We start from the raw sequence: 27,732 nt of genomic DNA on the forward strand, positions 1-27,732 counted from the left end.
TCCTTCCCTTTCTCTTTGTATATAATGTTTTAGCTGATTTGCAAGTCATTGCAGAAATAATTTTAATTGAATGTTGAGGTTTAAATATCTCAAATTATTTCTTAAATTTTAAGAAAATGAAAAAAATGAGTAGTTTATAAGATCGTAAGATGTATATTTTACATAGTTCGTGATTTACCCATGGAGTATAGATGGCACTTTCATCGAATATTCCAAAATCCAAATGGATCTCCATGACGTAGAAGAGTACCGGTGTATGTTCTTCGATTTTGCGTTTTTAAATTAGATCCAAAAAGGATATAAACTGAAATTATAACAATGACGGCATTCGAAGGTAAATATGCCTATTAGGCATATTTCTGGCGTTGTAATTATATAAGAAAAATTATAATTATAGATGTTGCTTATGAAATTGTCAAAATGTTTTATATATGAACAACTTTTTATTTTAGAAATGGGTGTTTTACCCGAAATCGCGAAAGCAGTTGACGAAATGGAGTGGACGTAAGTAAAATAAAATTATATCATGCGTATGAAAAGAAATATTAAATACCATTAAATACCTTTACACAGATTGCCAACTGATGTTCAAGCTGAGGCAGTTCCACTAATTTTGGGTGGTGGAGATGTGTTAATGGCTGCAGAAACTGGTAGTGGGAAAACTGGTGCCTTTTGTTTACCAGTTTTGCAAATTGTCTGGGAAACTTTTAAGGATCTAGAGTCTGGTAAAACAGGCAAGACCTCGAGCAATAGTGGACATCAGCAACATTGTACATTCTTTTTTATATTCATTATAACATGTTCATTCTTTTATTTAATGTCGTTATAATTATTTACAGCTTCACATTGGTTGTTAAGTTTATTTGATAGAGGTAGAGCATTAGCTGTGACTCCGGATGGTTTACGATGCCAGAGTCGTGAACAGAAAGAATGGCATGGCTGTAGAGCAAACAAAGGAATTCAAGGAAAAGACAAATACTTCTTTGAAGCTATAGTAACTGATGAAGGATTATGTCGTGTAGGCTGGTCTACATCTCAAGTAATTCTCATGAATTTTTGTTAGCTTTTCAAAAATGATGTTGTCAAAAAGTTATAAATATTACTGCATTTATGATATAGGCTTCATTGGATTTAGGAACAGATAAATTTGGTTTTGGATATGGTGGTACTGGCAAAAAATCAAATGCAAAACAATTTGACAATTATGGAAAGGCTTTTGGAATGCATGATGTTGTTGGATGTCTTCTGAATTTATCAAAGGGTGAGATTAGCTTCACATTGAATGGTGTGGATCTGGGTCCAGCATTTACTCTGAATGCACAACAAAAATCACAGACTTTTTACCCAGCTGTAGTATTGAAAAATGCAGAAATGTCATTCAATTTTGGAGCACAGCCATTTAAGTATCCCCCTCCAAATGATTATATAGCTGTTGCTTCAGCTCCTAAGGAAGTTATAAATGAGAATCCTATAAACAGTAGCCAAACTCATAGGGAAAATGGCAAGCCTAAATGCAATGCCCCTCAAGCTATAATCATGGAACCTTCAAGAGAACTTGCTGAACAAACATATAATCAAATTCAAAAAGTAAGATATCAGTAATGATTAATCCCAAAATACTTTTTTGCTTAAAATATTTAATACATAAAATGATATCTCTATATAGTTTAAAAAACATTTGAAAGATCCAGTCATTAGAGAATTGTTAGTTATTGGAGGAGTTAGCGTGAAAGAACAAATTGCTACATTAAATTCTGGCGTGGATATAGTAGTTGGAACACCAGGTCGTTTAGAAGATTTAATACAAGGCGGCTACTTGTCCTTAACACATTGCAGGTACTTTGCAATGCGTTTTATGCTAAATTTATCAAGATAATGGTTGTTATAGTATAGTTCTTTTAGGTTTTTCATTTTGGATGAAGCCGATGGTTTATTGAAGCAAGGCTACACGGAATTAATCGATCGTTTGCACAGACAGATACCAAAAATTACATCAGATGGGAAAAGATTACAAATGATCGTTTGTTCTGCCACACTGCATGCATTTGAAGTTAAAAAAATGGCGGTAGGTATTTATAATGCCATTCGTATTTTTATGCAATATTTTGTAAAAAATATATATAAGAAATAAATTTACTTCGCATAGGAACGTTTGATGCACTTTCCAACGTGGGTAGACTTAAAAGGTGAAGATGCAGTTCCCGAAACAGTACATCATGTTGTTGTAATAATCGATCCACAGAAAGATAAATCTTGGCATAACTTAAGGAAACATATAGAAACTGACGGTATTCATAGCAGGGATAACATAAGACCTGGAAATAACAATCCTGGTATGTTTTAAATTAAATAAACTCGTATAATTTTGAAATTCCTCTATCTTTAATTATGTGATTAAATGTTTTTCATAGAGACACTCTCAGAGGCTGTGAAAATACTAAAAGGTGAATACTGTATTCGTGCCATTAAAGAACACAACATGGACAGAGCTATAATTTTCTGTAGAACTAAATTAGACTGCGATAACTTGGAACGATATTTGAAACAATCTGGTGGAAACCAATTTTCATGCGTATGTCTCCACGGTGATAGAAAGCCTGCGGAACGCAAATCTAATTTAGAGAAGTTCAAAAGGCAGGAAGTAAAGTTCTTGATTTGTACCGATGTCGCAGCTAGAGGTTTAGATATTTCGGGATTACCTTTTAGTATGTAATCTTCACTAACTTTTAACAAATTCGTTTGTAATTATGATTTGCTTATATAATTTTTTTCTAGTGATTAATATGACCCTACCTGACGAAAAATCCAACTACGTACATCGCATAGGTAGAGTCGGTAGAGCTGAACGAATGGGTCTAGCAATTTCATTAGTTAGTAAAGTTCCTGAAAAAGTATGGTATCACGGCGAATGGTGTCCTTCTCGTGGAAGGAACTGTTACAATACTAATCTTACTGATAAGGGTGGTTGTTGCATTTGGTACAACGAACCGAACGTAAGATTTGATACAACGTGACATACTTAGCTTTTTTTGACATTCGATATTACTAACGTCATTTTTTCAGTACTTGGCTGAAATTGAGGATCATTTAAATGTTACGATTCAACAAGTCGATGCAGATATAAAGGTTCCATTAAATGATTTCGATGGGAAAGTTGTATACGGAGAAAAGAAAGCAGCCATGGGTATGTAAATTTTGTGTTTGTGTTGTAATGTAAATTATATCGAATATTTATAATTTTTTAGGTTCAAATTACCAAAATCATGTACAGCAAATGGCGCCCTACGTGAACGAATTATCTTCTTTGGAATCAAAAACACAACTTTTATATTTGAAGAGGCATATGATAAAAACGAGCTAAAATACTTTTAAATGCTAATACGTAATCATATGAGAATCTACGTTTACTAAGTTTCTCTATCTTTGAATATTATATTTCAATATGTTATACTAGTGTTTGAATAGTCTCTTAATATTTATAAATGTAGTGTACTTCTAAATGTAATATATAAATTTGTTACAAGTAATATAACATCTTAGTTCTCGTAACAATGTGTCTCGACATTTACTTCATAATTAACTATTAATGAAGTATTCTTGATATATCATTTCTAAAGACATAATAGCACTTAAATAGCACTTAGATAGTATATGTGTATATAAGACATACGGTAAGTGTTTATTGTATTTTTATAATTTTCATAATTGTACCATCACTATTTTAGTTACACAAATGTATTATACAGTGGCCTTGCAGTGTTGTTAGTTTTGTAATTTTCACAATATCTCTTTGTATGTTTTTTGTGTTTTGTATATGGCACGTGCGCAAACGCGCGCATGTTGTGATTCAGTTTTGTATAGTATATATGTATATATTATATACTCTTAGAATTTACTAAATGATCTTTGTTTAATTACACATAATAATTTATACACATTTCTCGAAATCAATAATAAACGACTAAAGTTATACAGTATACAAATCATACTGTTTGTTTTCTGGATTCAGATATAGCGTACGTGTTCTCCCTTTCTTTCTTAAATAGTGTATATGATTTACGTGTTAACACACGTTATACGGACATAACACGTTTATGTTATTCACTCGAGCGAACGAGACGCATGTATCTTCACACTTGCAGATGGTTTCTTTTTATTCCTTTTGCACAATTAATACAACACGAGCCAAACTTTTTATTCGCTATAATAATTTAATTGATTAATCAGCATAGATCCATGAAAACATTTCTTTTTTCCCTTCATATTCAGACAGTCATCACAGAATGAGAATGAAATATTTTTTGTATCTTCTTGTAATTTAAAAACACATTTACAGTCGTACGGATCATTCTTCCTTTTTTTAATGCACACTGGCTATCACACACGCGGAATTATTCGATCGCATTAACTCAACATGAATTATACTTATATAATATACATATATATTTATATGACATAAATATATACATATACTTATTTATATATTTATATATTTATATATCAGTTTATTGTATATACTACATGTCCACCCCACGATTTTTACTTAAATAGCTTCGACAACTAAACGACTCAGGCGATCAATACTTGTTCACATATTTTATATAGCAACCATATCTTTTCATTTGATTGGATTGTATGCAATGTTTGTCGGCTTATGTATCTCCTTTCTTTGCCCTTTTATTACGCAGTTATATCATAGATACTCGTTAATCTAGAATTTAAAAAAGAAATTCTCCGTGCTGGTTCTCATGCGGACACAGCATTTTAATACCAAGAAAAATCATGGGGCGGGCAACATTTAATTTCATTTCCTAACGAATTTCTTGTGTTATTATTCATTTACATCACACGTATTTTTTATTCCATATTTTTCTGTGTATGTGTATATTTTTTTCTGTATACGCGTTATTATCCATTCACTCGTATATAATTAATGCTTATTCAAATGTTACTGTCCAGTGATTCCTGCTTTCGCTTTTAGTTTTGCGTCTGCATCAATAGTTTCTTTCTTAAGTCTTCAGCTAAACATACTTCTAAGATACACGCAACAACGAAGTCATTAAGAATCAGGGAGGAAACCCGGTTTTTTTTATTTAGAAGGGAGGGTGGACGTACTTATTGACGAGTTGGTAAAACTCTTTTCACCCTCTCTCTTTCTTAGTTTCTCAGTTCTCATACCTTATTACATGAATACATTTACACACGAACAATTAAGTGATCCGTTATTCTTTTTTTGCATCCCTAAGATCGCCAAGATATATTCCCTTCTCTTTTTACATAATTTTCAATCAGTTTTCAAATAACTGTAATATCCAATAGAATGTTCGCCAGCTTCCAAGTTAGAACATCTCACATCAATCACCGTTCATTTTTATTTATTCGGATACAAATTCCGTAATTTTATAAAACGATATTATCCTCGTATCAAACGAATGCTCGTGATTCTTGAATGTTTTGGATTCTAGCGAACAATGCGATAAAAACTAGAAAAAAGACTTCGAACAACACCAACGATCGATCATTATACATGTAGCTATATTTTTATATAAATTACTCTGACAGAATATGTGGCAAGAGCCCATAACTCTTCTCGTGTGTTTGTTTATTGTTTAACGAATAGGATAATTGCTGTGCTCGAGGCACAGACAGCTCCTTTTCTTGTCTTTCACAATTTCATCCAATAAGTCTTCGAATCAAAGTGGTTTTATGTTGCATCGTGACCCGGCAATCCCATCAACGAAAAATTACAAAAGAACGCACGATTTCCCAATATAAGATTACTTTGATGATTCTAAGAGTACTATTAAAGCAATCTGGATTTCCGATCAAATACGAAGAATCAACAAAACAATTGAAATAAGTGTTACATCAGGCACGATTCACGATCAGGGACCATTTGCAACCATGACTTATAACGGTTGACAAGATATTTTAGATAAAAGACAGTGGAACATTTTTTTATTGCCTATTCGTAAATTCGAATGACTGGATGGAAAGGTAAAGTGGTTGTATTGGGAAGATTATATCGTCATTTGGGGAATTTACAGGGAACCGCTCTTGATATTTTGTGATACTTTCACGGTGAGACTGTATTACGTTTACACGTTCATTCTACTAATAAAATGCTTGTCAATCACGAACGTGTTCGTTACATACATCAAAACGATTAGCGAAAATATTCAAAGAACTTTCCGAGGCGAATCATAATTATTTGACGTAAGCAATTAATTTTACTTTACTATAAAAGATATGGAAAAGTAAAAAACCGAAGGAAATAACAACGTACGTATTTTTGTTTCAAATCAATTAAGACAGATTGGTACGCGTATTCGATCGAGAGACGTTTCCATCTCTCCTGGCCCTCTATGTTTTTCTCGGTGAAAATAATTTAACGAGAAATAAAAATAATATCTTCACATCTCTGCATATGTGGAACATGCATTGTTATTTATTTGAACGATTATTGTAATCTCAAATGATTGAACTTATTGACTTTCCATGCATTCGTGCATGCGTCATCGATTTACTAATTCCGACAACTTTGAGAACGATTATCCAGTCTCTATGCATATACGCAGATGTATACGTCGTTCACGTTGCATTAAGACGACCTTCGCCTTGCATTAAGACTTCTGAAAACTTCGTTTCTTACTAAATCGTATTAGAATTATGCACGGGACTATGATCGGAGCTTTGACAAATGTCGTAAAAGTATGACATTTCTCTAGATTTCCGTTCGTTCTTCCTTTCTTTCTTTCTTTTAATAACGAAAGATCGAAGTTTCCCTTTTCAAACAGAAATAACTACGATGTATGAAAGACGAATATATCTATTATTGGAAAGACAACCACAATTCAAACACAGCGTTACAATGTTCACTTTTCCATCTGCACTGATCGTGGTCAGTTTAAATAAATACATTATTCTAGATTGGATAGATGAATCTAATTTCTTCCGAAGATAGCTTTTTTTTAAACAATGATTACAGCAGTAATCGTTAATTACAATAATAATGACGACAATAATGAGAGTGACGATGATAATGACAATGAAACGATGACGATGATAGCGATGATAATATAATAATAATAATAATAACAATAATAAATGGTAATAAGAATAATGATAATAGTACTATAACTACATTTTCCGTTTCAATAAAATCTGCCCGTGTAGAGACAATTTTTTATCGAATAACAGTTTAACGATAAGACGATCACAATAAATGACTCTGTATCCTTAACATAAACGCGACCATGATAGCATAAAACACGTATTTATCTACGAGCAAACGTTCTATGACTTCGTTAGAAAGGTGTAACGAATTGAAAATCAAGATGTCAATTTTTTTTCTCGGCAATTCGTTCTTTCCGAGGCAGTTAAAAGATCTGGATGATGCAATCGTATCCACGAATCGAATTTAACTGGAACATTTAATTATTTATCGACGGTAATCACCATTAACGTTGCTTCATCAGATCTTGTATCTCTATCTCTCGTTACGACGATTCCAACTATGCCCATTCCATCTACTTTGACTTTCGCTTTTTAAGGCAATGCTCTCTTAGCAACGTGGTCCACAAAGAGTATTGCGAAATGCAAGCGGATAATGCGCTTCGTGGACGACGTGCTGCATCGTGTTTTATCGACGACTTGCATTTGCACGACGGGGATCGCGAGGAAAGAAGAAATAGGGAGTGGTCCGTTTCGTACAAAACACGACTGGGCCCTTTGACTCTGTTTCAGCATTGACGAAAACAAAAAAAAAAAGAAGCTTCGACAATTCTTCGTTACGTTCCAAAAAGGAAAAAAAATAAAAATAAAAATAGATGCAATCATTGTCAAAATATTTAAATGCAAACACATTTCTATACGTGGTTAAGCGATCTATAAACACAAGATGTTCTCCAATAATGAACACTACACCGAATAGTATATATCCATTAATCAAACGCACAATTTCAAGTTAGTTTCGACAAACTGCTATCGATGCGTCATTGCTTCCCATCCGTACGAACCTGTCATTATTGTATTTACAAATAATAATTACTTGCACCGCTTTTTACATGTACATATTCGCATGCCTGGTATATTGTACGTACAATAAAAGAAAAGAACTTGTGCGATCGGCGTATGTATACAATATATATAATATATATATGTAAGTATATATAATGTATATATGTATATCTATATCGGTATAATCGTGGCCACGTAAAATTTATTAGTTAGTTATTAATTCGGTATCCGTTTGTTTCTCGCTTGCATACGCGCATACAATAGTCGATCATCATTACACTTACAAATTTTGTTTACATTCAAGTAGCAAGTATATATATTATCTTTTACTTTTGTTTGTGTTTTTTTATTGTATCGCGACCGACGAAAACAGACAATCAATCTACCAATACTTCTTCGATACATTTTTGTATGTGATTTGTTTTTTCTTTTCCTTTCGTTATGGTCAATCATACCGTATTTTTTCTTTCCCTTTTTTCTGTTGTTCAATATCGTTGAATAAAGCATTCAAAATTAGGACGAACGTGATTCTCCATTCGAAAGAAAAGGGAAAGAAAATAAAATCGTTACGAAAAAATAAAACGCATAAGAATGCTCGCAACAATACTAATTACGCAATACTCGTTACTCGTTCGTACACTGACATACACAAAATGATGTTTCATATTTCTTTGTGCTGGATGAACATTAAAGTTTCACGGAAGTTTCATTGACAGGTAATATTATATATGTATATTCGCAGGCTCGCTGTCTCTCACTCCCTAACATCCTTACTCTCACTCTTACATCTGTCATCAAGTTTTACAGTAAAAATAACACTTCGTAAAGTTATAAATACCGTTACAAACTATGGCTTGTCAGTTATGTATTAGTACGATAGGTATACATATATATGTATGCACACGGGCCCATATATTGATATTACATGAGAATACATTTATGAGGGTGTGGGCTTGTCAGCATGTGCGGAGTAACCGTTATGCAATGTCCGGAATTTCTATCCTCATCGTTTCGATAGCCACAACATTTAAACATGATCGGATAGAACATTATCTAATGGATTAAAAATAATCAGATTATCCATACTGCTGGATAAGAACAGTTTCCAAAGAACACGAAAAGAAGAATGATCCATTGTTGTAAAGTTTCAAAAAAGAGAAAACGTCACAAGACCGAGTAGTCATATAAAAAATAAAAAAGGGAAATATCAATCAAACTGCCAGAGTTTGTCTTCCTTCCGAGAAATGTTCTATGAACAATTTTCTTTTCATCTCTTCTGCTTCACAAAGAAGTGATCGATCGTAATGAAAGAAAAGGAAGAAATAAGAGTGAACATGATCAAATTTATTAGAAAAGCGTTTAAAACAAGACGATAATAAGGATAGTAAGACCGGATGCCCCAATATATTTACGTTGTGTTACATAAACCGGAACGTGGCTTATTCGTATCCCTATTTTATTCAGTTTAATTTGACGATAAAAAAAACTCTCGTTACCTATTATAAAAGTAGATGTTACACAGATCAGTAATCCGCACTTAATCTAGGGGTACGAGGGTGTATGTATGCGAGTGAACGTGCTGCCACGAAGAATTTTCTATCTTTTTCTTTCTGTTACTAATACGTGTATCAATTCATCACTTTATATATTTATAGCAGTAGAATGCACGTGTGTACGCACGTGCGAGATATAGCCGCAATGCGCGTAGTTCCAAAGCAGTTTGCACACGCGTACAAACTCCTCTCGTCCTCTGGATCTGGTATGAAATTGAGAAAAAAATATGTGAAAGGAAAGATACGATTAAGATTCGAAAGAAAACAATAGGAGACTTACCATATACAGGGTGTCCAAATAGTAAAGATACTTGAGATAAGAAATTCGCACATCGCACTTTGGTTCAGGAAACTTTACCCTAAGAAGTTCCGATGATAACTGATCATTTGGATGAATCGATCGAAATTTGTACATGTTACCATTGCATACTCTCGGGACATAAAGCATTTACTCGAAAACGGGACGCGGGACTTTACGTTACGAAGTCGAATAAATAAGCAACATATTATACCTCCGTATGTAATAACGTTCACATTGACGTACTTTGATTGTTGTAATGTTGGAGCCTAACGCTATAGTCAGAAGTGTACGTGTAAAATGAATTTCCCACGTGGCACATTTGTCTTGCGTACGTTTAGGATTTATATGTAGATACTAGCTACAATGATAATATATGTGCCTAAGTACACGAATTAAAGTAGTTCAATGGAAATCAGTAAAAACGATATCAGTGAGGAATCTCGATTTATAGGAAACGCACATAAAAACATGAATCCGTGGACGGTCACCCTGTACATATTTGATACATAGTTATATAATTAAAACGCTCTTCGAAATACTGTAAAATCTCACAAAATACTCTTCTTGTAAAAAGGTGCGGCTGAGACTCCTACGGGTCGGGCCAATGCGATTAAAAGTCGAGATTCGGAAATTCGAAAAAATTAGTTTACCAATAAACACGGTTATATCATATAATTAAATTGTTTTAAGGGGCAAGGAAAAAATAGAGATTCGAAAAATGAGTAAAGAAACGTTCAACGATAAGGATTTTTATCGGTGAAATTACCTAAGTCTTAGGAAACATTCTTAATACTAAATCTGAACGAGATAATAACGCGACGAGTGTGCCAGACGAAAGAGTCGTTACACGATCGCCGTCGTGTTAATCTATAACAATGACCCACGTTAGAACATTCGCTCTCTTTCAATCGCTCTCTTTCTTTCTCCCACTCCTCTTATCAACGAATTGATGCGTAATAAGAATAAAATTAACGAGGTAATAGTTAAAATTGCACGTGTTTTTCTAGCAACAAATATTATTCTCCTCCCCCTAATCACGACGTTCAGCACACTCTCGACGAAACTTAAAAAAGGAGTCGAGTGATCGAAATGCCCGAGATATTTCTTTTTTTTTATGTCGAAACGATCGTTAAAGTAGAATGCGCAGGGGCATAATTTGCTTGTACACCAATGACATAATAAGCGATTCTGTGCAAAAAGAGAACTATTCTCTCCATTGCGAGACAGATTTTTTTAGGTAACCCCCAACCGCTGCGTATCAACTTTTCTCCTTGAATTTTGTCGAAGAAGAACGATCGACTCGCAGCCATCAATCATGTATGCGTACACGCGGAGTCTTCGACACGTTACTTTCTGAATAATTAAACGGCTTCAGATACGCGAAGAAGAGTTCCACGCACCAATGTATATCATCGTACATCGCGATACCATTCAGATCGCCCACGGTACGACTGGTTTGACTTGAGTTAGCTCAGGGTGGAGCACTACCGTAATTTTTATACGAATACATGACAGGATATGTCGGCAGGAACGAAGTCACAAGAGCTCGTACTGGCGCAAGTGCATCCGTTGAATGATGTCCCGACAATCGTTAAATACTCTCTTGATGTTCTCAGTATCGACGGCGCATGTAAAGTGCGGATAACAATAGTGCTTACCGTCTCCGCTGGCTGTGCTTATACGCTGCAAACAGTCCGATGGAAAATTTATTGTTCGCCTAATAAAGTTGTGCTCAAATATCTAACACGATGTACTTACAAGAAATTCGTCTCTAATGAAGTACTTGGCCCTCATAACGTCAGGAGGTTCCGAAGGATCTGGCACTACCCCAGGTTCAGCCGGTGTCTGATATCGCGCAAATTCTGGAAAATAATCTTCTAATTTGTGCTTTCCTGCTTTTACTTTTTCCGCTAATAGATCTTGTTTATTTAAAAATAAGATTACGGAAATTGTGCGAAGCCACCTAGAAAAGGAAAGAACGGACATGTAACGAAGATTTCGAACGAACATCTTATCATACGGTAAATACTTCCAAGCAATTAAACCGATTCGTACCGATTGTTCCAAATGCTTTTGAAGAGGTCCAAACTCTCTCTGAGTCTTAACTTTGTTGGATCCTCCCTGAGTACCATGTTATAACTACTACATGCTGTTACAAATATGATTGCCGTTACATCGTTAAAGCACTGTATCCACTTTCTCCTCTCGTCGCGTTGACCACCAACGTCGAACATACTACAAACAAGCAATCATTGATGCTACACATTACAACGCTTTTATGGACGAAATGCATGCAAAGGATCGTGTTCGTGTACTATACTTTACATTTTACGTAACACCATCTACGGCTAAAAAAAAAGTTGAAATTAGAATTGATCCGCAAATTTAACTCTGTCGGGATGAAATTCCGTAAGGGACCGATAAAGACTGGATGTTCCTCCGTAGAGTTAATGCGAAACACAGGATCTAACGGGAGGGGGAGGGGGATAATGGGAACCAAGGCAAAAAGGGAAAATATTATAAAGTTGCGGAGGCGTTAACGCGGCTAACCGATTCCGCTGCACGTATAGCACGTAAGTCTATAGCTGTAATATACACGCCGGGATGAGGTGCGCGTCGCTGCTTTACGTTATATTTACCGTCGACCGATGTTACTGTAATACGTTGTCTATATATAGTTAGAAGACACTGGAGTAAAGCGAGTAGCTATCGCTTAGGACTTACTGAAAGTTTACTTTGTCGACTTGAAACCGCGTTTCGAAGATACCGGACGTAAGGACTCGACACCTGAGGATGTCCTGCAACAGATCGACCAAATTTATCATTCGAATCAAATCTGTACATTTTCGGTTTCGCGTTAAAACCTTGTATCGACGATTACCTGTTCTGTGGGTGTGTAATCCGGTTGTTTAACGATGGCTACCTTATCTAGAAAACTGAAACAGAGAACGGAAGAAACGATTACACACATCTCCTACAGTCTTCATAGTCCTAAATGTAAATTTTCACAATGTAATCGATTTGACAGTGCTATAACGAGCTACGCCTTGATCAATGTGCAAGTATTTCCCACCGATGCTGATCATCGCCGATAATAAACACAGCTAGTTAACAGCATTGTTACCGTGAGAGTTGCTTCGCGTGATTATGGTTTACCCTAGCATCGTTAAAAATTTCAAACAATTGTCAATTGTCAGGTGTTAATGAAAACGTTTATAATCGATGCCATCCGGAAAACCGAATCAACGCTTTACCTTAAACCAAAGGAAAAAACAAATGATATTCCTAAGTGTTTCTTTTGGGCATTTGGTGAGTGCAGAATAATTTTCGTTCATGAACTTTCCGTCGAGATGGAAACTGCAGAATCTTATGTATCGAAAGTGGCGCGATAACACACAAGATGGAAAACGGAAGTAGCTGTAGGAAAAGGGTGGAACGCTGGAGCAGGGTGAGAGAGCACCGAACGAAGAGAATTCTCTCCTTTTTTTCATGCTGCTGTCACCGTTTCTCTTGAAAGACCCTCCCCGGCTAGTGTCTAGGGTGGATAGAGCGCACGAAGGGGGAAAATCGATTCTCGGTAGTGTCCTATCCTAACCCCAACTCTCGCCCTCTCGGCCTCGCCGACTATGCCTCTCTAGCACCCAGTTTCCAATCCGGGTCATGGGTCACTGCCACCGCTGCTCGCCATCAATCGTACGTACAGACTTAGCTTCGCGTATGTATACTAGCTCCCTGTACAAGTGTATGTTGTATGCGCGAGATGCACCCTACAGGGGTGGGTCTTCGCTTTGACACCACCATACAACCTTCTACAGTCGGTTGACGGTGATAATATATTTACTGACAGACACTTGCACTGCTCTCCGGCCCGGATATTAAATAGCCGTACAGACAACGACACCTTTTTCATTGGAAATATTCCGAAACTTGAAAGAGATAACGTTACTAAGATATCATAGATATAAAGAATTGCAAAATTGTCGATTCTACTACATGTATATCTACGAGATATCGTTTCGTCATAAAAAATAATATAAACGACTGAAAGGGATTTTCATAGGTACAAAGGCAGGAAAGTAGGATAAAATGAATCACGAGATGCAACAGCAATTAATCCAGCGTTCATTGACCTCAACAGTCGACAGGCGTGAGTAACCAGAATTTAGCTCCTCGAGTAAATTCGAGGAACCAGAAATCGGAGAAATTGATTTTTGGCAAGTAGTTGCACAGAAAAGCTGAAGAGAAGCCCCTGGGATAAAGGTCTACGTGGCTCGTGTGTAGGCTCGTGAGAAAGGTAGGTCATGAAATTGGCGCGCTCGTACAGAAATAAGGTTATCGACCTCCTGAGAATCGAAAGAGGAAGGAGGTCGTGACCCACTGGTTACAGCAGAACGATTTTCTGGTTACCGTGGCGGTGTAACTTCACCGACCTTGAAGTCAACTTTATAACAATGTTATTTCTAACGATATGACAAGCGTGACACTCCTCCTGTATCACGATCCCAGCGTTAGATTATCCAGAATCACCGATCGCTAAAATATTTCATTTTTATCGAAAATATAACATACAAGAAAATTAGGAATTTCTAGCTTTCCCGGGGTTTACTTTTCAACCAACCGTCCTGTATAAACGACAATGCGTAGGATGATGAAAAGAATAAGAAACACTTTAAGAAGATAAATGGTTCGCGAATTTTGAACGAGGTCAGACTAACTACAAAACAATGCTCGGCTCGTTGCATAAGTAACGAAATGAAGTAGACCAGATCGAATCCGCGTTGAGCATCCTTTACGTACTTTTTACATTGATTTCGACGCTTTCTAACATTCTGTTTCATCTTAAACGATCGGTTGATTCGAATTGCAAATATTTAAAGAACCTAACAATCGCTCCTTCTTGCTTCGATATAACGGAAAAGTTTCGACGTATCGCTCGATTTACAGAAAAGATTTTACAGAAAAAAATCTCGGCAACTTCAGCAGAAGCGCCAAAGACTTTCTGAAACGATCTCATTGATTTTTTCGCGATCTATATTTAGGCAGTGGCATCGAAAGTTATTAACGAGGATAAAAAATACTGGTTTTTATCTAACATGACGATGGCACGGAAGAAGATTGTTATCGACCTAAACATTCATGAACTATGTGTGGCAACATCAGTGATCCCAGCATATAGACCAGCGTCTATATATAGAGACACGTGTTTCCTTTTTTAAGGTGTGCCGAGGTATCCCATCGTGTAATTGACACGTTACTCGATTCTCCCCGTGTACAGCGCTCGTTTTCTCTTTTTCCTCTTCTTTTTTCTTTCTCCTGCATTTTTTCCTTCTCCCTCTCCCTTACTCTTTTTTTAGTTCTTTTTTTTATTTTTAATCCGAAACAAAAATTCGATACTGAAAACGATATCGCGACGAATTAAATTCTCAGGGCAATTCGATGGGCTCCAAGGGAGATACGGGCAGAATCTGAATCGCGATAATATTGCGACACGCTTCACCTGCGAATTTTATTGCATGAAATCTGACAGTTGTTCAACCCGGAAATGGCTGTGACTGAACCAACAATCGATAATCAGGCGTTGGCGCATAGCGATCTCTTATTCACGTCGCACAAATATTTATTCGCTGTGCACCAACTCCAATTCGATGATATTTTAGGAAGCTTGCCGTTGGTCCATATTCCTTTCATCTTCGATACAAGTATTCGAGACAGTTTCACTTTAAATTTCTTTGCTTTTCAAAAAGAAGGGAAGAAAGAATTGACCCATTAATTTCTACCAATTTTTGTGTAACTCGAAATCTGTTTCCTTGATCACGAATCAAGTATGAGAGACTTATCTAATGTTTAGCAAACAGACGTCTGAAATTACAACAATCTAGCGTCGCGGGGTCCACAAGAATCTCTCCGTTATACATCTCTCGACCAGTGCTTCCTAAAAATAAGATACGCTATTTTTACCGAGAGATTTCTTTCTCTTTCTTTCTATTTCGATACACAAGAGGACGAGAGAGAATCAAGGAAAAGAGGAAAAGGAGAGAAACGAAAGAAAACGAACGTTTCTGTAAAACGAAAGGATGGGGGAGGGGGGGGGTGTTAAAAAAATTCACACAAACGTCGGCCAACGAGGTGCAGTAACCGAAATGTAACCAGGTTTAATATATTTTTAACCGAAACGAAAACTATCGCCGTGATCTTGATGCGATCTCACCGTGAAACGCGAGACACTATTTGGCACGTTGCTAAACGTCGATCGTGAACGTATTCCGAACGTATTCTCGTTTCGTGTCTCATGGGGATATCAATTGAACGATAAACGCTTTAATTTCTCCTACTATTGACAGTGCAACGATGATGATAATAACGACAAGGATATTCATGGTAATTATACATGCGGAGACGAAGAAAGATCCAATGAGGCTGTAGCCAAATAAAAAGTGTGTTCTGCCTAATTAAAGTATTTGACGAAATGATAAACAGCAAACGAAGTCACATGTTCGGGTTTGTTAGTTTAGTGGATAAGTTTCGCGTTTACATTCGAGATTCACGCCTCTTTGCTCACGATTCAGTGCAACAACCTGTGCCTCACCTATGTAATTTTCAAAGGGATACAGTTTAAAGTGATCTGCTGGACCGGGACGGTTCGCAGCGGACCAGTTTTTCGCTCATTTATATATCGGGTCGGCGGTTATTCCCTCCAAGTTACGTGACGTTTAAAAGGAGAATGCCGAAAGTAATATATCTTTGTAAATACACGGTGTCACGATCTTCATGACACTCCGTTTCCAGTTTCATCCAATTATCTACTTGTTATTAACCGTTCAATCGGTAAATATGAATTTGTCAAACGCACTTTCGACGAAGGCGTCGCCTTTCAAACTTTATTTTATTACAGATTTATGGCTAGAAAAAATACAAATTCGCAAATGTCGCATCAAGCTTTTAAAGAACAGTTTGAACTTGGCCATCTTTGAACCATCTTTAGACAAACTCTATCGAACTCCGTACAGGTGGAACGCACAAGGAAAAACAAATATCTTATGTGTGCAGTGTTAAAAATATCGTTCAGAGTGCGAGAGAGGGAGAGAGAAGAAGAGAGAAGAAGAGAGAGTGGAACAAAAGCAAGCACAGCATGTTCGACCGGTATGTACCTAAACAGCTCCCGTGTCAGTGAACAGCGTGAAAAAAGTTCGAGGTTGGGCCAATTCATCGAGAACCCCTAGATAAACGAGTGGCCCCTATTAAAGCGATTACCTCGTTAAGGCATTGTCTCCATTGGCATTAAATCGGTGTCACAGGCCCATGAATATACACGGATATACCATATGTATCGCGGTCATGAGAACGCTTCCGAAATTTATCCAACCGCGTTGCAGACTATTTACAAGTCAGATACGATAACAAATACAAATATACTCACACAGCCAGAAATACAGGTACGAATACATAGGCGAATCGTTACACTTTTTCACGGAACCACGAGTTCTCGTTTCAGGTTATACTCGTCTGGCACGCGCGGAATAGTTGAAAGGATAGCAGACGAATCCGCGGGCAAATCCGACGCGATTCGCGGTCTCATTATCATCGTATAAACGTTATCATACGTACTTCTTATCGTAATCATGATATCAGTACCGGGGCGAATTAGAATAACCGTTTGTTGCGACTCGAGCACACGAGCTATTTGACGCTACGAATCTGGCCAATAACTCTGCTCTCTTATTTTTATCATTGGACACTTCACGATCTGTCTTACCGTATATACCACAGTATACTATACTATACTATACGATTCATTCGGAAGTCAAACTGATTCATTTTCCGAAAAGTATTCTATTTTAATGCCCAAATGTACAATCTAATATTTAATTTTGCAGATTTGACTTCAGTGTAGCATTAAATTTGTTTTAATGATCGTACAAACAAAGGATAACTTACTATTTGGCGCAGTCAATTAGTTGGTACTCATTACTCCTTTCGAAACTCTGTTGAACGCCCCGGTCCTTCCAAAGGGTTTCGACAATATCATAGAACTCCTGCAATCATGAATTGTAATTTGGTTAACGTATTACAACATTAAGAAATAACATTAAAAAATAAATAATTATTTGACGGCGCATCCGTGGGAGATTTGTAAATAAGTTCACAGTTTGGCGGCCGCTTCTATCGTGTCTTATTAATTATCTAAAAAACGTGCGACTCTGACGAAATGGAAAATTTGGCTCGAACCCGGCCACTATCGTGACAACAGAATATGCCGCGTCACAGTTGGACCAGTGAAAAAGACGATTCGGAGCGTAACTTATGCAAAACTGGCAGCCACGAAGCACGTCCGTTATCGACAAAAATATTTTCATTTTTAATTCTGTCGCCGGCTTTGTCGCCGTATTATCCGCTCCTATATAAAAATGGATATCGATCAGGTATCTAAGTCAAGATAAATATTCGAATAGCATCTATTGCCGAAGCGTTGTCGGATAGAAAATAAAGCAACCGACAATTACGATAATTTTCGAAAGGAATAGGATTCAATTTCGAAAAAACCGAGATACGGGCAAACGTTAATTTGTCAAGAGAAGCGACCAACAAATTATAAACTTATGCGCTTCTCGCATCAAAGCGGAAAGTCACGTTGAAAGCCTTTCGAGAACTTCTTCGAATCACTAAATTTTTTATTTTTCGAGATGTTTCCCATTTCAAAGCAGACCGAGCCAACTTTCTCAACCTCCAAGTCGCTAGACAAACTCCGATATTTTCGATTTTCCTGTCTTTTTCCCAAAAGTACTTCGAACCAAAAAAGACAAACATTCTACAGAGACAATTTTAGATAGGTGTTAGCCTTTTCCACAGTATGTAACAAACATTTCAACGTTTATTTAGACGTATTTCCGTATAACAGGAATTAGCCGCACAGATGCGCCCGGTGATAGAGTTGCGGTCAAATTCGGTGTAGAATTCGACTCGAAATAAACTTCCGTACTCTCAACAAGCGACGCCTAGATATGCAAAAAGCGAAACGACAGTGACAAATTGGACGCGGCTCATCGAACGTAGCCGCGGAACAAAATAAAAGGCAGCCTATGCCCGGTAACTTCCTCTTAATACAAAGACATGTTTATTCGCACGCATAAACATATCTTTCACTGTTTAATGTATCCTCACGGTGGAAATTCAAATTTAAACCCTTCACCTTATCCGACGGGCGGATGACTATCTTTACCATACTCGTAGGTGTACTCCTCCATCCATCCTGTTAAGGTATTTCGATGAAACACTCTGTCGAGCAAAAATCCGACAGAATTCCCAACGAGAGAACGGGACGTAGTGTCACGTGGGAGCTCGAAACTCTGCCGGTAACAAATGGCTTAATTCGATTAATTCGGATGCATCGTTCTCGATGGTTATGGTGTCGAATCGCGTGTAGCGAAGAAGAAGATACGACAATTTGCGCCTGTACAACCAGGGCCAGAGATACGTAAAAGTACATACGTACACATGTACTCACGTACCAACAACTGCCAGTGAATGACGCAAAACACATGGATTATTTTGTCGCGACGACTTTATTTCGAGATGCGCTACGTCGTTTCGCCAGTTCGGAGAGTTCGGGGGTTTCGTAGTTCTCGAAATCTCAGTCTGATCCTCTTGGCACGCAAAAAATCATTATTCTCCTCGAACTGACAGAAGTTTCGACAACGCCGGTCCGTGAGTGAGTCCAGTCAGCTGGTTGCAGAAGATGTCAATGCCACCTCGACCCCTAAAATCTTTTTCATCGTTTTTTCGATCTAGCCTTGCACGGTGCGAATTATGTTTTCCTATACCTACCACGCTTCCTATTTAAATGTATCCGGAAACGATAATCGGGGACATTAGTCACGGGAAAATCGATCGAGAGGAATCACCGAAAATATTGTTCGATGTTTCCTCGTCTGCCTTGGAGGACCTTGTCGGCTCGTCGAGAAAATGCACGTTGATAAATTCTCCGTATCATCGATCCAAATTACATAAGGCGAATTCGGCAAATTCGACATAGCGCAGACATCATACAGAAGAACAACAAATCGGAGAATCTTTAAGGGATAAATCGTGCTAGTAACTTCAGCGCACGTTCCAAAGAGGCGCGGCAGAATTGCTGGCCTGAATACAAAATGACTAAACGGGTTAAATAACGTGTACCGCGCTCGCTCGTGTCGTAATATTTTAATGGTACACCCTCCCCTGTTTTCCCCTATCTAGTTTCACTATACGATTCATTGTACGCGCGGCTTGTGAAATTACGCGATCCATACCAGAACATTCTTGTCGTACGTCTGCCGCTTATAAACGCACGTCTGGTGTCCTCGAAATAATGCTCTCCTTGATTAAAATCATCACGGTAATAAAATTTAATTCTACCGCTTGCCATCGTATACCGCGAAATATATTTGTCACGCGTGGAAACAGTCAATCGATGTATTTCATAAAATAAAATCGGATACTTATCCTGGACGAAAATCAAGTCGCGATTCCAAGAATATATATTCGAATTTCTTTCGTTTTGACAGCACGGGAAATTTTACAGGAAGATCAAGAAACATTGCTCTTGAAAATTCTTATTAAAAGTCGATCACTATCGTCGTGACTGATGGTGAGCACCAGATAATCGAAGGCGCACGATAGTCGATCGACACAAAGATCTACGAGCGCATTTTGTACACGAGGCGGGGAATGGCGCAGCACATCATAGCCAGAGCATTGTATAGCACACCACATATGCGATGGCTGTGTAAACATTGTAAACACCGATCATGCCACGCAGTGGCTCTCACGCGAAGAAATGCTACCAACGTGTATCGTAAGCTACAAGAAACTTTCGGTACCGCAAGAGTATCACACTTGCCCTGAGAAAAGGACAATCCATTGTAATTGGTTAGCATGATCGTTTACCACCGACCCTTATAATCCTGTTCATCCTTCCAACGCTATAAAACCTCATAAGTCATTTACGTTGCGCTGTATAGTAAAGTTCCTCGTCTGCCCGAGACACCGGCCTTTCATTCAACGAAAAGACGAAAGCGAACCGCTCGTACAAAACTGGAGCGTATTTTTCATCGTATTACATTAAGAAGGTACACACGGCACGCGGAACAAATAGGTTGGCTGTGACTCACCGGGGGATAATCGAAGTCCGTGGCAGACGAGACCTCCAGGATATAGTCGACTTTGCTCTGATTCGCCGGATCTTCCAAAGCAACGGGTGGCGTTAGCGTGCTCATCGCGCTGGTTATCGTCTGAAAAGGAACGCATCGAATGAAAAAAAGGAAGCCACACTGTCCACGTGCATCGATGTATCGTATAGCATACATATGCACGTAATTCCACGACGATTACGCTAACGACAACGTCCATCGCGAACGGAAAAGAAAGTGCATTCTTCGCGGGATTGCGATGTGTATGCGAAATTTCCATCCCGGCCGTATCTATCGTTACATGCGCAGATAATATGTCATTCATAATCCTTAAGTGCCACGGGGCAGCTTGTCTATTACATTCACCCGACATACGGAAGCGATTGCAAGGTTACAGACGATACGCGTATCTAAACACGGCCTCGAACGACAAATTGATGACAGCGCGCTGCTCTCCTCAGCACGGCGTTAAACCGTCGCGAATTTACGGGCGCATCACGTAACGTTAATGACGAGACGCCCGTCAAAACGGACGCGTTTACCGCCATTTCGATATATTACGGAATAAGGTTTTTATCTCTGTTGAAACGTAAGTTAAAAAGTTGTTCGATTTCATGGCCCGAGACATTTTCTTCGGCAATACCGTAATACTGCCGTTGTAGAAAACACCAACGCTTCGTATCGATTTAGCTATAAATCACTAGATTCCCAGAATACGCCGCGTTATTCGACGCGTTTCACGAATATTACTCCGAAAGGGTATTTTCGGAGAGGGAAACGTGTTGTATCGTTATCGTTAGCCAAGACACATGTGTGCATAATAGTGCCACCGAACGATGTTTTAATAAGGCTGTAACAAACCATTGCCGAGACCAATCGTCTTAGAGAAACAGAAGAATAATACAACGTAAGCTACTTTATGTTCTGCTCCGCGTTTCACCATTTATCCCGAAGGATAGTAGTCCGTTGATTATAAAATCCGCACAGCGAAATAAAAATAAAACGCGACGCATGAAGGAAAAAATCTCGGTCGAGTAGCGGGTATCGCGCCAGGTTTGAAAAGGTATTGCATAAACAAATATCCAAAAGGGATTCTTACCAATATCGCGTCTCTGATGTTCCTTTTGATGTCGTCGATTTTTTGCCGCTTTTCCCTGCACAGAACAGCGTGAGAAACAAACGATATGTTTGATCCTTCGATCTCAATATTGATGCATCGTTGTGTACATCGTTGAATACTCTTAATGCCGTGCGTAAAAAAAGAAACCAATGACTCGATCATGATTATATAAAGAAATATCGAAACAAGTTAGGCTCGAGCAATATTTACCACGTATACGCGCGTATTTTCATTATTAATGGCACCCGAGTCATTCGGTAATTTTAGATCGCACGGCATCGCGCCAGTTTTAGTATAACGATTTCGTCGATTTGGAGACACACTGGAAATTTCGTGAATCTAATACCGGCGATCGATGCGACCGACTCCTCGCCGTCACAACTATGGGACAGCAGCATCGAATTTTCATGTGGGATACCTGTGCCAGGCTCCTATCGTCACTCGAGCAAAGTTCAGTCGTTTAAGACTCTCGCATATCGTGTACATGTATCACATACGTACATTATAAGATGACGACAGTCGCGATCTAATACAGGTTCCCATTTTTATAGTGTTGTTATTCCGTTCAAGTTCTTTACGCACAATGCTGTGTATCATGTATATCGCCGCCGCAATTTCGCGTCTTGTTCACATGATACTTAGAAATTCGTCTTTTCGTCTGCTTCCCTACTTTTTATCGTATTTCTGATTTCCCTTATCCTGGTGATCCTTCGGTTCTCGACGTTTCAGACGTATGTGACCGCGGATTAAAAGGCTTCGCGCTGTTACACGCGATATTCGAATACAACGCTAAAAATAATCGAACGACTACCTACTCCAACGATTTTACCGTTTAGTAGGATTATACGTTAAAAGTCTCACTGTTCCAAAAGCTGCTACTGCAAATGTAAATATATTTACATAACCCTATTTACTTAATTGCAGCCGATTGAGGTGTCTGTGCATTTCATGGGCTCCTATCAAGCATATACAAACGCGGGCGAGGAAGATAATTGAGAATGATGTTAATTCGTACACGTGTAAAAAAGCTTCAGAGGGTAGAAAAGAAAAAGGAAGAAAGAAAAAATACTAAAAATACGCAAGGTTATACGGTATGTTTCCATAGTAAACAAGCGAAATCTGCAACGAGCGCGTCGAACACGCAATGCTTCTTAGAATCGCGTCGCTAGCAAAAAAGAGTCCGTTAAATTCGACGATAGAAACAACTTTTCGCGATTCATGTGGAAACAACTCCGAACAATGTATTAATCCCGATATCGCCGATAAAAAGAAAAAGAAACAAGAAGAAGACAGATAAGAAGAATGAGTAAGCAAGAAAATAAAGAAGAGAAAAAAACGGATGAAAAAAAAATCACCGCGAAAGTAGTAATAAGGCGTGCGTTCGGGTCCGTTATCAGCGCCGGAGGCAGACAGAATTTACGACACACACGAACCGGGCCGAGCCCGTTTGTTTGCACATCGTTTTCATCCTATCTAGTTGCTCCTGATTTTTCACGTATATAGGTGTACCGACATTCTTTTTACGATAACGACTTGTTTCTATCTAGTTTGCACCGTTTCGCGACTGTATTTTTAATCCGTTTGCTCGATTCCTAGCAAACGGTAGCTGGATATGAAAACGGATCGACCGAAGAAGAAGAAAGGAAAAGTATCGAAAGTGAACGAAAGACGCGTATTTGTTGAACGATTTACGGAAGAACTGCGTTCTTGAAATGATTACAACGATAACATCGCGAAGAAAAAAGCTGAAGCAAACAGAGGAAAAGAAAGTTAGAAAATGCGAGGGATAATTTGCTTGAACCACGTGTTGATATTGTAATCACGCGATGGACCGAATTAACCGTAGGTTGAATCATTCACGAGTGCGTATTAATGGGAAGAAATAAAGGACTCAAGATTATGTACCGGTGGCATTACCGTGCTGTGCGAATAATATCGAATGTTGGATTGGCTTAAAAGTAGTAACGCTGTAACGGAGCAACGAAACTTACGCTTCGCTGAAGCCACCATCCGTGTGCAATATCCTCATCTGTTTGACGATGGTGCTCTTCCCCGATTCTCCCGCTCCTAGAACATAAAAAAAACAATTTCTCTTTTTCTCCTTTCTCTTTTATGAAAAAAATATCGTTCAAGTTTAAAAAAGGAAACGATTAAGAAGCAGTGGTTTAAACATATATATTTAAAGATCGATAGTGATTTTTTGAACGATCGTTTGAAAAGCTACTCGACGAACGCGCAAGACGCGGCATATTATCGTATCTTTTTTTGGAAAACAGGAATAGGATCGTAATTGCAGACGGCAGGGGAACAATACAGTAACAGCTGTTGCTTCGTAACCTACAGCTACGAGTCAACTATACGCAACACACAACACACGTCCACACGTCGAATTAGAACGACGACCTACATAAACGAAGAATAGGAAGGTAATGGCTAGGTGTTGGGTTAAGTATCGCAATAAGTAGATGGTGTGCATACATGTGTGAGGGCGCACGCGCACACCCACATCGGCCGACTATGTGAAAAAGACTCCGGTTCGGGAGAAGGAGAAGAAGGAGACGAAGAGAGCGACACGAAAAGGGTACAACATGAGCCAGCCAGCCGCTGGATATTCGTGGGTGCCGGCTCATACGATAATCGATAAAATTGAATTACGCGCTGCTGAACATCGCGATAATGTTCGGCCTATCCTCTGACCGGATTCGCTTTTTGTCCAAAATTGGTGATCGAAGCCGATTCAACTGGTATTCTAGCGGAAATTTTCTCCGTTTCTGACACGTGTACATAGATATAGACTATATACCGTATTTAAAAAAGAATAGATAAAAAAGGAAACACATCTTTAACGAAACGTACTGAGATTTAACTATAGAGAGATTTAATTAGAAACATGTGATAACCGAAGATATCCACGAAATAAAAGGTCGCCAAAGTAATGATGGAAGGTCCTAAAAAAAGGGAAAGTTTAATAAGTTGACTTACCAAGCAGAAGGAGCCTATGGGTAGCTCGATAAACTTGCTTGTCCTTTTGCAATTGCCTGGTAATGGCATCCGAGCGCCTTTTCTGGTTCTTACTGTCATCCTGGCTGGCCTTACTGCTCTGGCTGCCGAAACACCCCATGACACACCACGAGAGAGACACGCGCGGCTCACCCTCTTCGCTCTTCCCTTCCACTTCTGTAGTTCTCTGTTGTTCTCGGCTTAGAGAAAGACGGTATCTCGCCACTATGTTACTCTCGAACGAGGGAGAATAGACTCGCGCAACGGGTCTACCGTCGGCGCGTGTTGTTTATCTCGCGTAAATGTGACGTTCGATAAGTATACCCTCTGGCACCGCAGTTCCTACAGATTCACTCCCTTTCCAAGTACCTATATACCTACTGCAAGTTCGTTCCTTCGTTCCGGCCGTGTCTGTCACTCGATACTTATCTATCACCGTATCGCGCTTCTCCACACTCGAGTTTCGTCCTTCCCTCTTCCTCGAGTAGCACTCCCTCTCTCGTGCGCTGGTCTTTCTCCTTTTCTGCCTCTGTCGTGCGTTTACTATCTCCGTTTTGTACACTAGCAACAACTACGCGTATGTATATCTCTTGATGTCTTCTCTCCGTTGCACTCACACTCGATTCACTTCACGTCTTCTCTTTCACTATCTCGCACTACCCGCGAAACCATAGCTACACACGATTGACGACAGTGCTGCTGGTCCAACACGCTGATTTCGAACGACGATCGACTTCTTGTGCGTATTTTAAGTACGAATATACAGAAAAGATAGGATCGGAATAATCGCCGAATGCCGGAGTTTCTACCAGCAATCGGTCGTGTTGAAACGACGACGGGTTTACGGGGTCGTGACACCTGGCCCGATAAGAAATTGATCCACTCAGACGAATATAGGCGAATCGTGCAATACCGAGCACGATTAAATTGGTTGCAGATTCGATGAAAAAATACCGACGATATAGGAGGAATCAAATCACTTCCGAATCTTCGGTTGGAACACTGACGAAAACCGGCCGCGAGACACTCGCGGCAGGTTGTGATAGAGGGAGTACGCACGAGGCACGATCAGCGCTTGAGAGTGGGAGCAAGACCGGGACTGGGATAATAGGTTGACGTGCACTGTCCGATGCGCCTCCTGTGATGGCCCGCGAACACGAGACACGCGAAATCGTTTCAGGAGGAAGGGACTCGGACGCGTGTATACGACATACGACAGCTCGACCTCGCCTCGCCTCACTACGCAGCCCCTACCCTTCGGGCAGAACAACGAAAAGTTAAAATAGATCGGCTCCGGTACGCTGCTACCTCGTTATTCGAGCAAATCGAACAAAGTCGTGGAATCGACAGCTCCCATAGATAAGGAGGATGATTTCACTGGAGCAGTTTCCACCGTTTCTTTTTACGTTCTCGCGAATTCTTTTCTCCTACTTCTCTGCTCTGCGATTTTCTACACCGTTCTTCCAGGTTTTCATCCACAAGGAGATCCCGTACCGAGAATCGACCCAACCTTTTCTTCCTTCTCTGATTTTCGTTTCGTTGACTCCTCAATTTTTCGAGGGCTCGTCCGGGTTCCCCCTCCTCGACTTCTCGTTAGCCTCTACCCCTCTCCGCGAACCTCTTGTCGACCACCACAGCACAACCACCACTCGAGGAATCCAACCGTGTGCCCTCTCTCGCACACACCCTCGAGTGGTCTTACTCTCTTTCCACCTCGCTTTCACTGCGTTCGCTCACTCTCCTCACTCAACAATCCCCGAGGAAATTCGTGACCAAAACATCCGACACGAAGTACTCCCTGTAGCCAACATGTCGTCTGCTAGGCCCACCAGCGCGGCGGCTCACCGCGCTTAAGATGGATCAGGTTCGTATCGTGACTTCTAAGTACCCTGCCCACGGTTCCACGATCTTCTTTTTTATCCTGGAAAAATCTTCTCTAATATGCACACACCGTCACACGTTCGATCTCTTGTCTAGAATTTTTCAGTAGATTCACTGCCAACAATCTGTCGTGTGAAGTGTTAATGCATTGACCGTAGCGCTATCTGTGCCATCTATTGAAACTAAATCGTTATGTATGCGATGTGTTCGTAACACATACACGTTTCGCTGTAGTTTCGCGTTCAACCATACGTTCCATAGATATGATAGGTTGCGCTGTGATCAATCCATATGTGTGTGCATGTATGTATAAATATTCATACCAAATAAATAGACGAATATAGCGACACATTAGGCATCGTAACCATTAAAATAGACATGCTATTTTTCTCATTGAGTTAATACCGAAACGTAAACGTTTGAATATAAATGTAATAAAAAGTTTCTTTTTGATCTAGCGATATTTATTTCAGTTGTAATTAGTTCCTCTCTTATTCGGTATTTAAATTATTACCAACATTGCAGACGTTACTGCCAACATACAATTAACAATACAGTAGTTATTTTTTAACATTTAAAAACTAGAGCGTAAGAAAATGGTGTATAGACAATAATAGACATCTACGACTTATGAATGTTTTCTATTGAAATTTAGCAAACTTAATGTGAACACAAGATTTTATTAAAATATGC

The 27,732-nt window shown here is 38.9% G+C and overlaps 2 protein-coding genes across 2 annotated transcripts; one reads left to right on the forward strand and one right to left on the reverse strand.

Annotated features, from left to right (window-relative positions):
* Positions 1 to 190: 190 nt before the first annotated feature.
* On the forward strand, positions 191 to 3,552 carry Ddx1 (ATP-dependent RNA helicase Ddx1). The gene is made up of 12 exons (XM_069116573.1): positions 191 to 334; positions 453 to 504; positions 574 to 770; positions 840 to 1,039; positions 1,120 to 1,587; positions 1,667 to 1,836; positions 1,903 to 2,065; positions 2,147 to 2,333; positions 2,412 to 2,705; positions 2,776 to 2,993; positions 3,064 to 3,184; positions 3,246 to 3,552. Exons 1-12 carry the CDS (start codon positions 319 to 321, stop codon positions 3,359 to 3,361), a joined length of 2,202 nt encoding a protein of 733 aa, XP_068972674.1. The 5' UTR covers positions 191 to 318; the 3' UTR covers positions 3,362 to 3,552.
* Positions 3,553 to 10,300: 6,748 nt separating this feature from the next.
* Positions 10,301 to 27,151, reverse strand: Galphas (G protein alpha s subunit). Its single transcript, XM_069116585.1, has 10 exons — positions 25,141 to 27,151; positions 24,150 to 24,225; positions 22,138 to 22,192; positions 21,021 to 21,140; positions 17,809 to 17,906; positions 12,755 to 12,809; positions 12,598 to 12,671; positions 11,929 to 12,108; positions 11,632 to 11,836; positions 10,301 to 11,556 (listed from the first exon to the last, which is right to left on the reverse strand). The coding sequence occupies exons 1-10, from the start codon at positions 25,277 to 25,279 to the stop codon at positions 11,410 to 11,412; spliced, it is 1,149 nt and encodes a 382-aa protein (XP_068972686.1). The 5' UTR covers positions 25,280 to 27,151; the 3' UTR covers positions 10,301 to 11,409.
* Positions 27,152 to 27,732: the final 581 nt, after the last annotated feature.

Source organism: Bombus flavifrons, chromosome 7, assembly GCF_040668555.2.
Source record: "Bombus flavifrons isolate JBK064 chromosome 7, iyBomFlav1_principal, whole genome shotgun sequence".
NCBI lineage: Eukaryota > Metazoa > Arthropoda > Insecta > Hymenoptera > Apidae > Bombus > Bombus flavifrons.

Coding starts and splice junctions, on each gene's coding strand:
- Galphas (XM_069116585.1), bottom strand. CDS start 25,279: ATGGGGTGTTTCGGCAGCCAGAGCAGTAAGGCCAGCCAGGATGACAGT. Junction 17,907..21,020: donor CGGACTTCGATTATCCCCCG/GTGAGTCACAGC, acceptor TCATGATTGCAG/GAGTTCTATGATATTGTCGA. Junction 12,810..17,808: donor CTAATTGACTGCGCCAAATA/GTAAGTTATCCT, acceptor TCTCTGTTTCAG/TTTTCTAGATAAGGTAGCCA.
- Ddx1 (XM_069116573.1), top strand. Junction 1,040..1,119: donor TAGGCTGGTCTACATCTCAA/GTAATTCTCATG, acceptor TTTATGATATAG/GCTTCATTGGATTTAGGAAC. Junction 2,994..3,063: donor TTTGGTACAACGAACCGAAC/GTAAGATTTGAT, acceptor TCATTTTTTCAG/TACTTGGCTGAAATTGAGGA.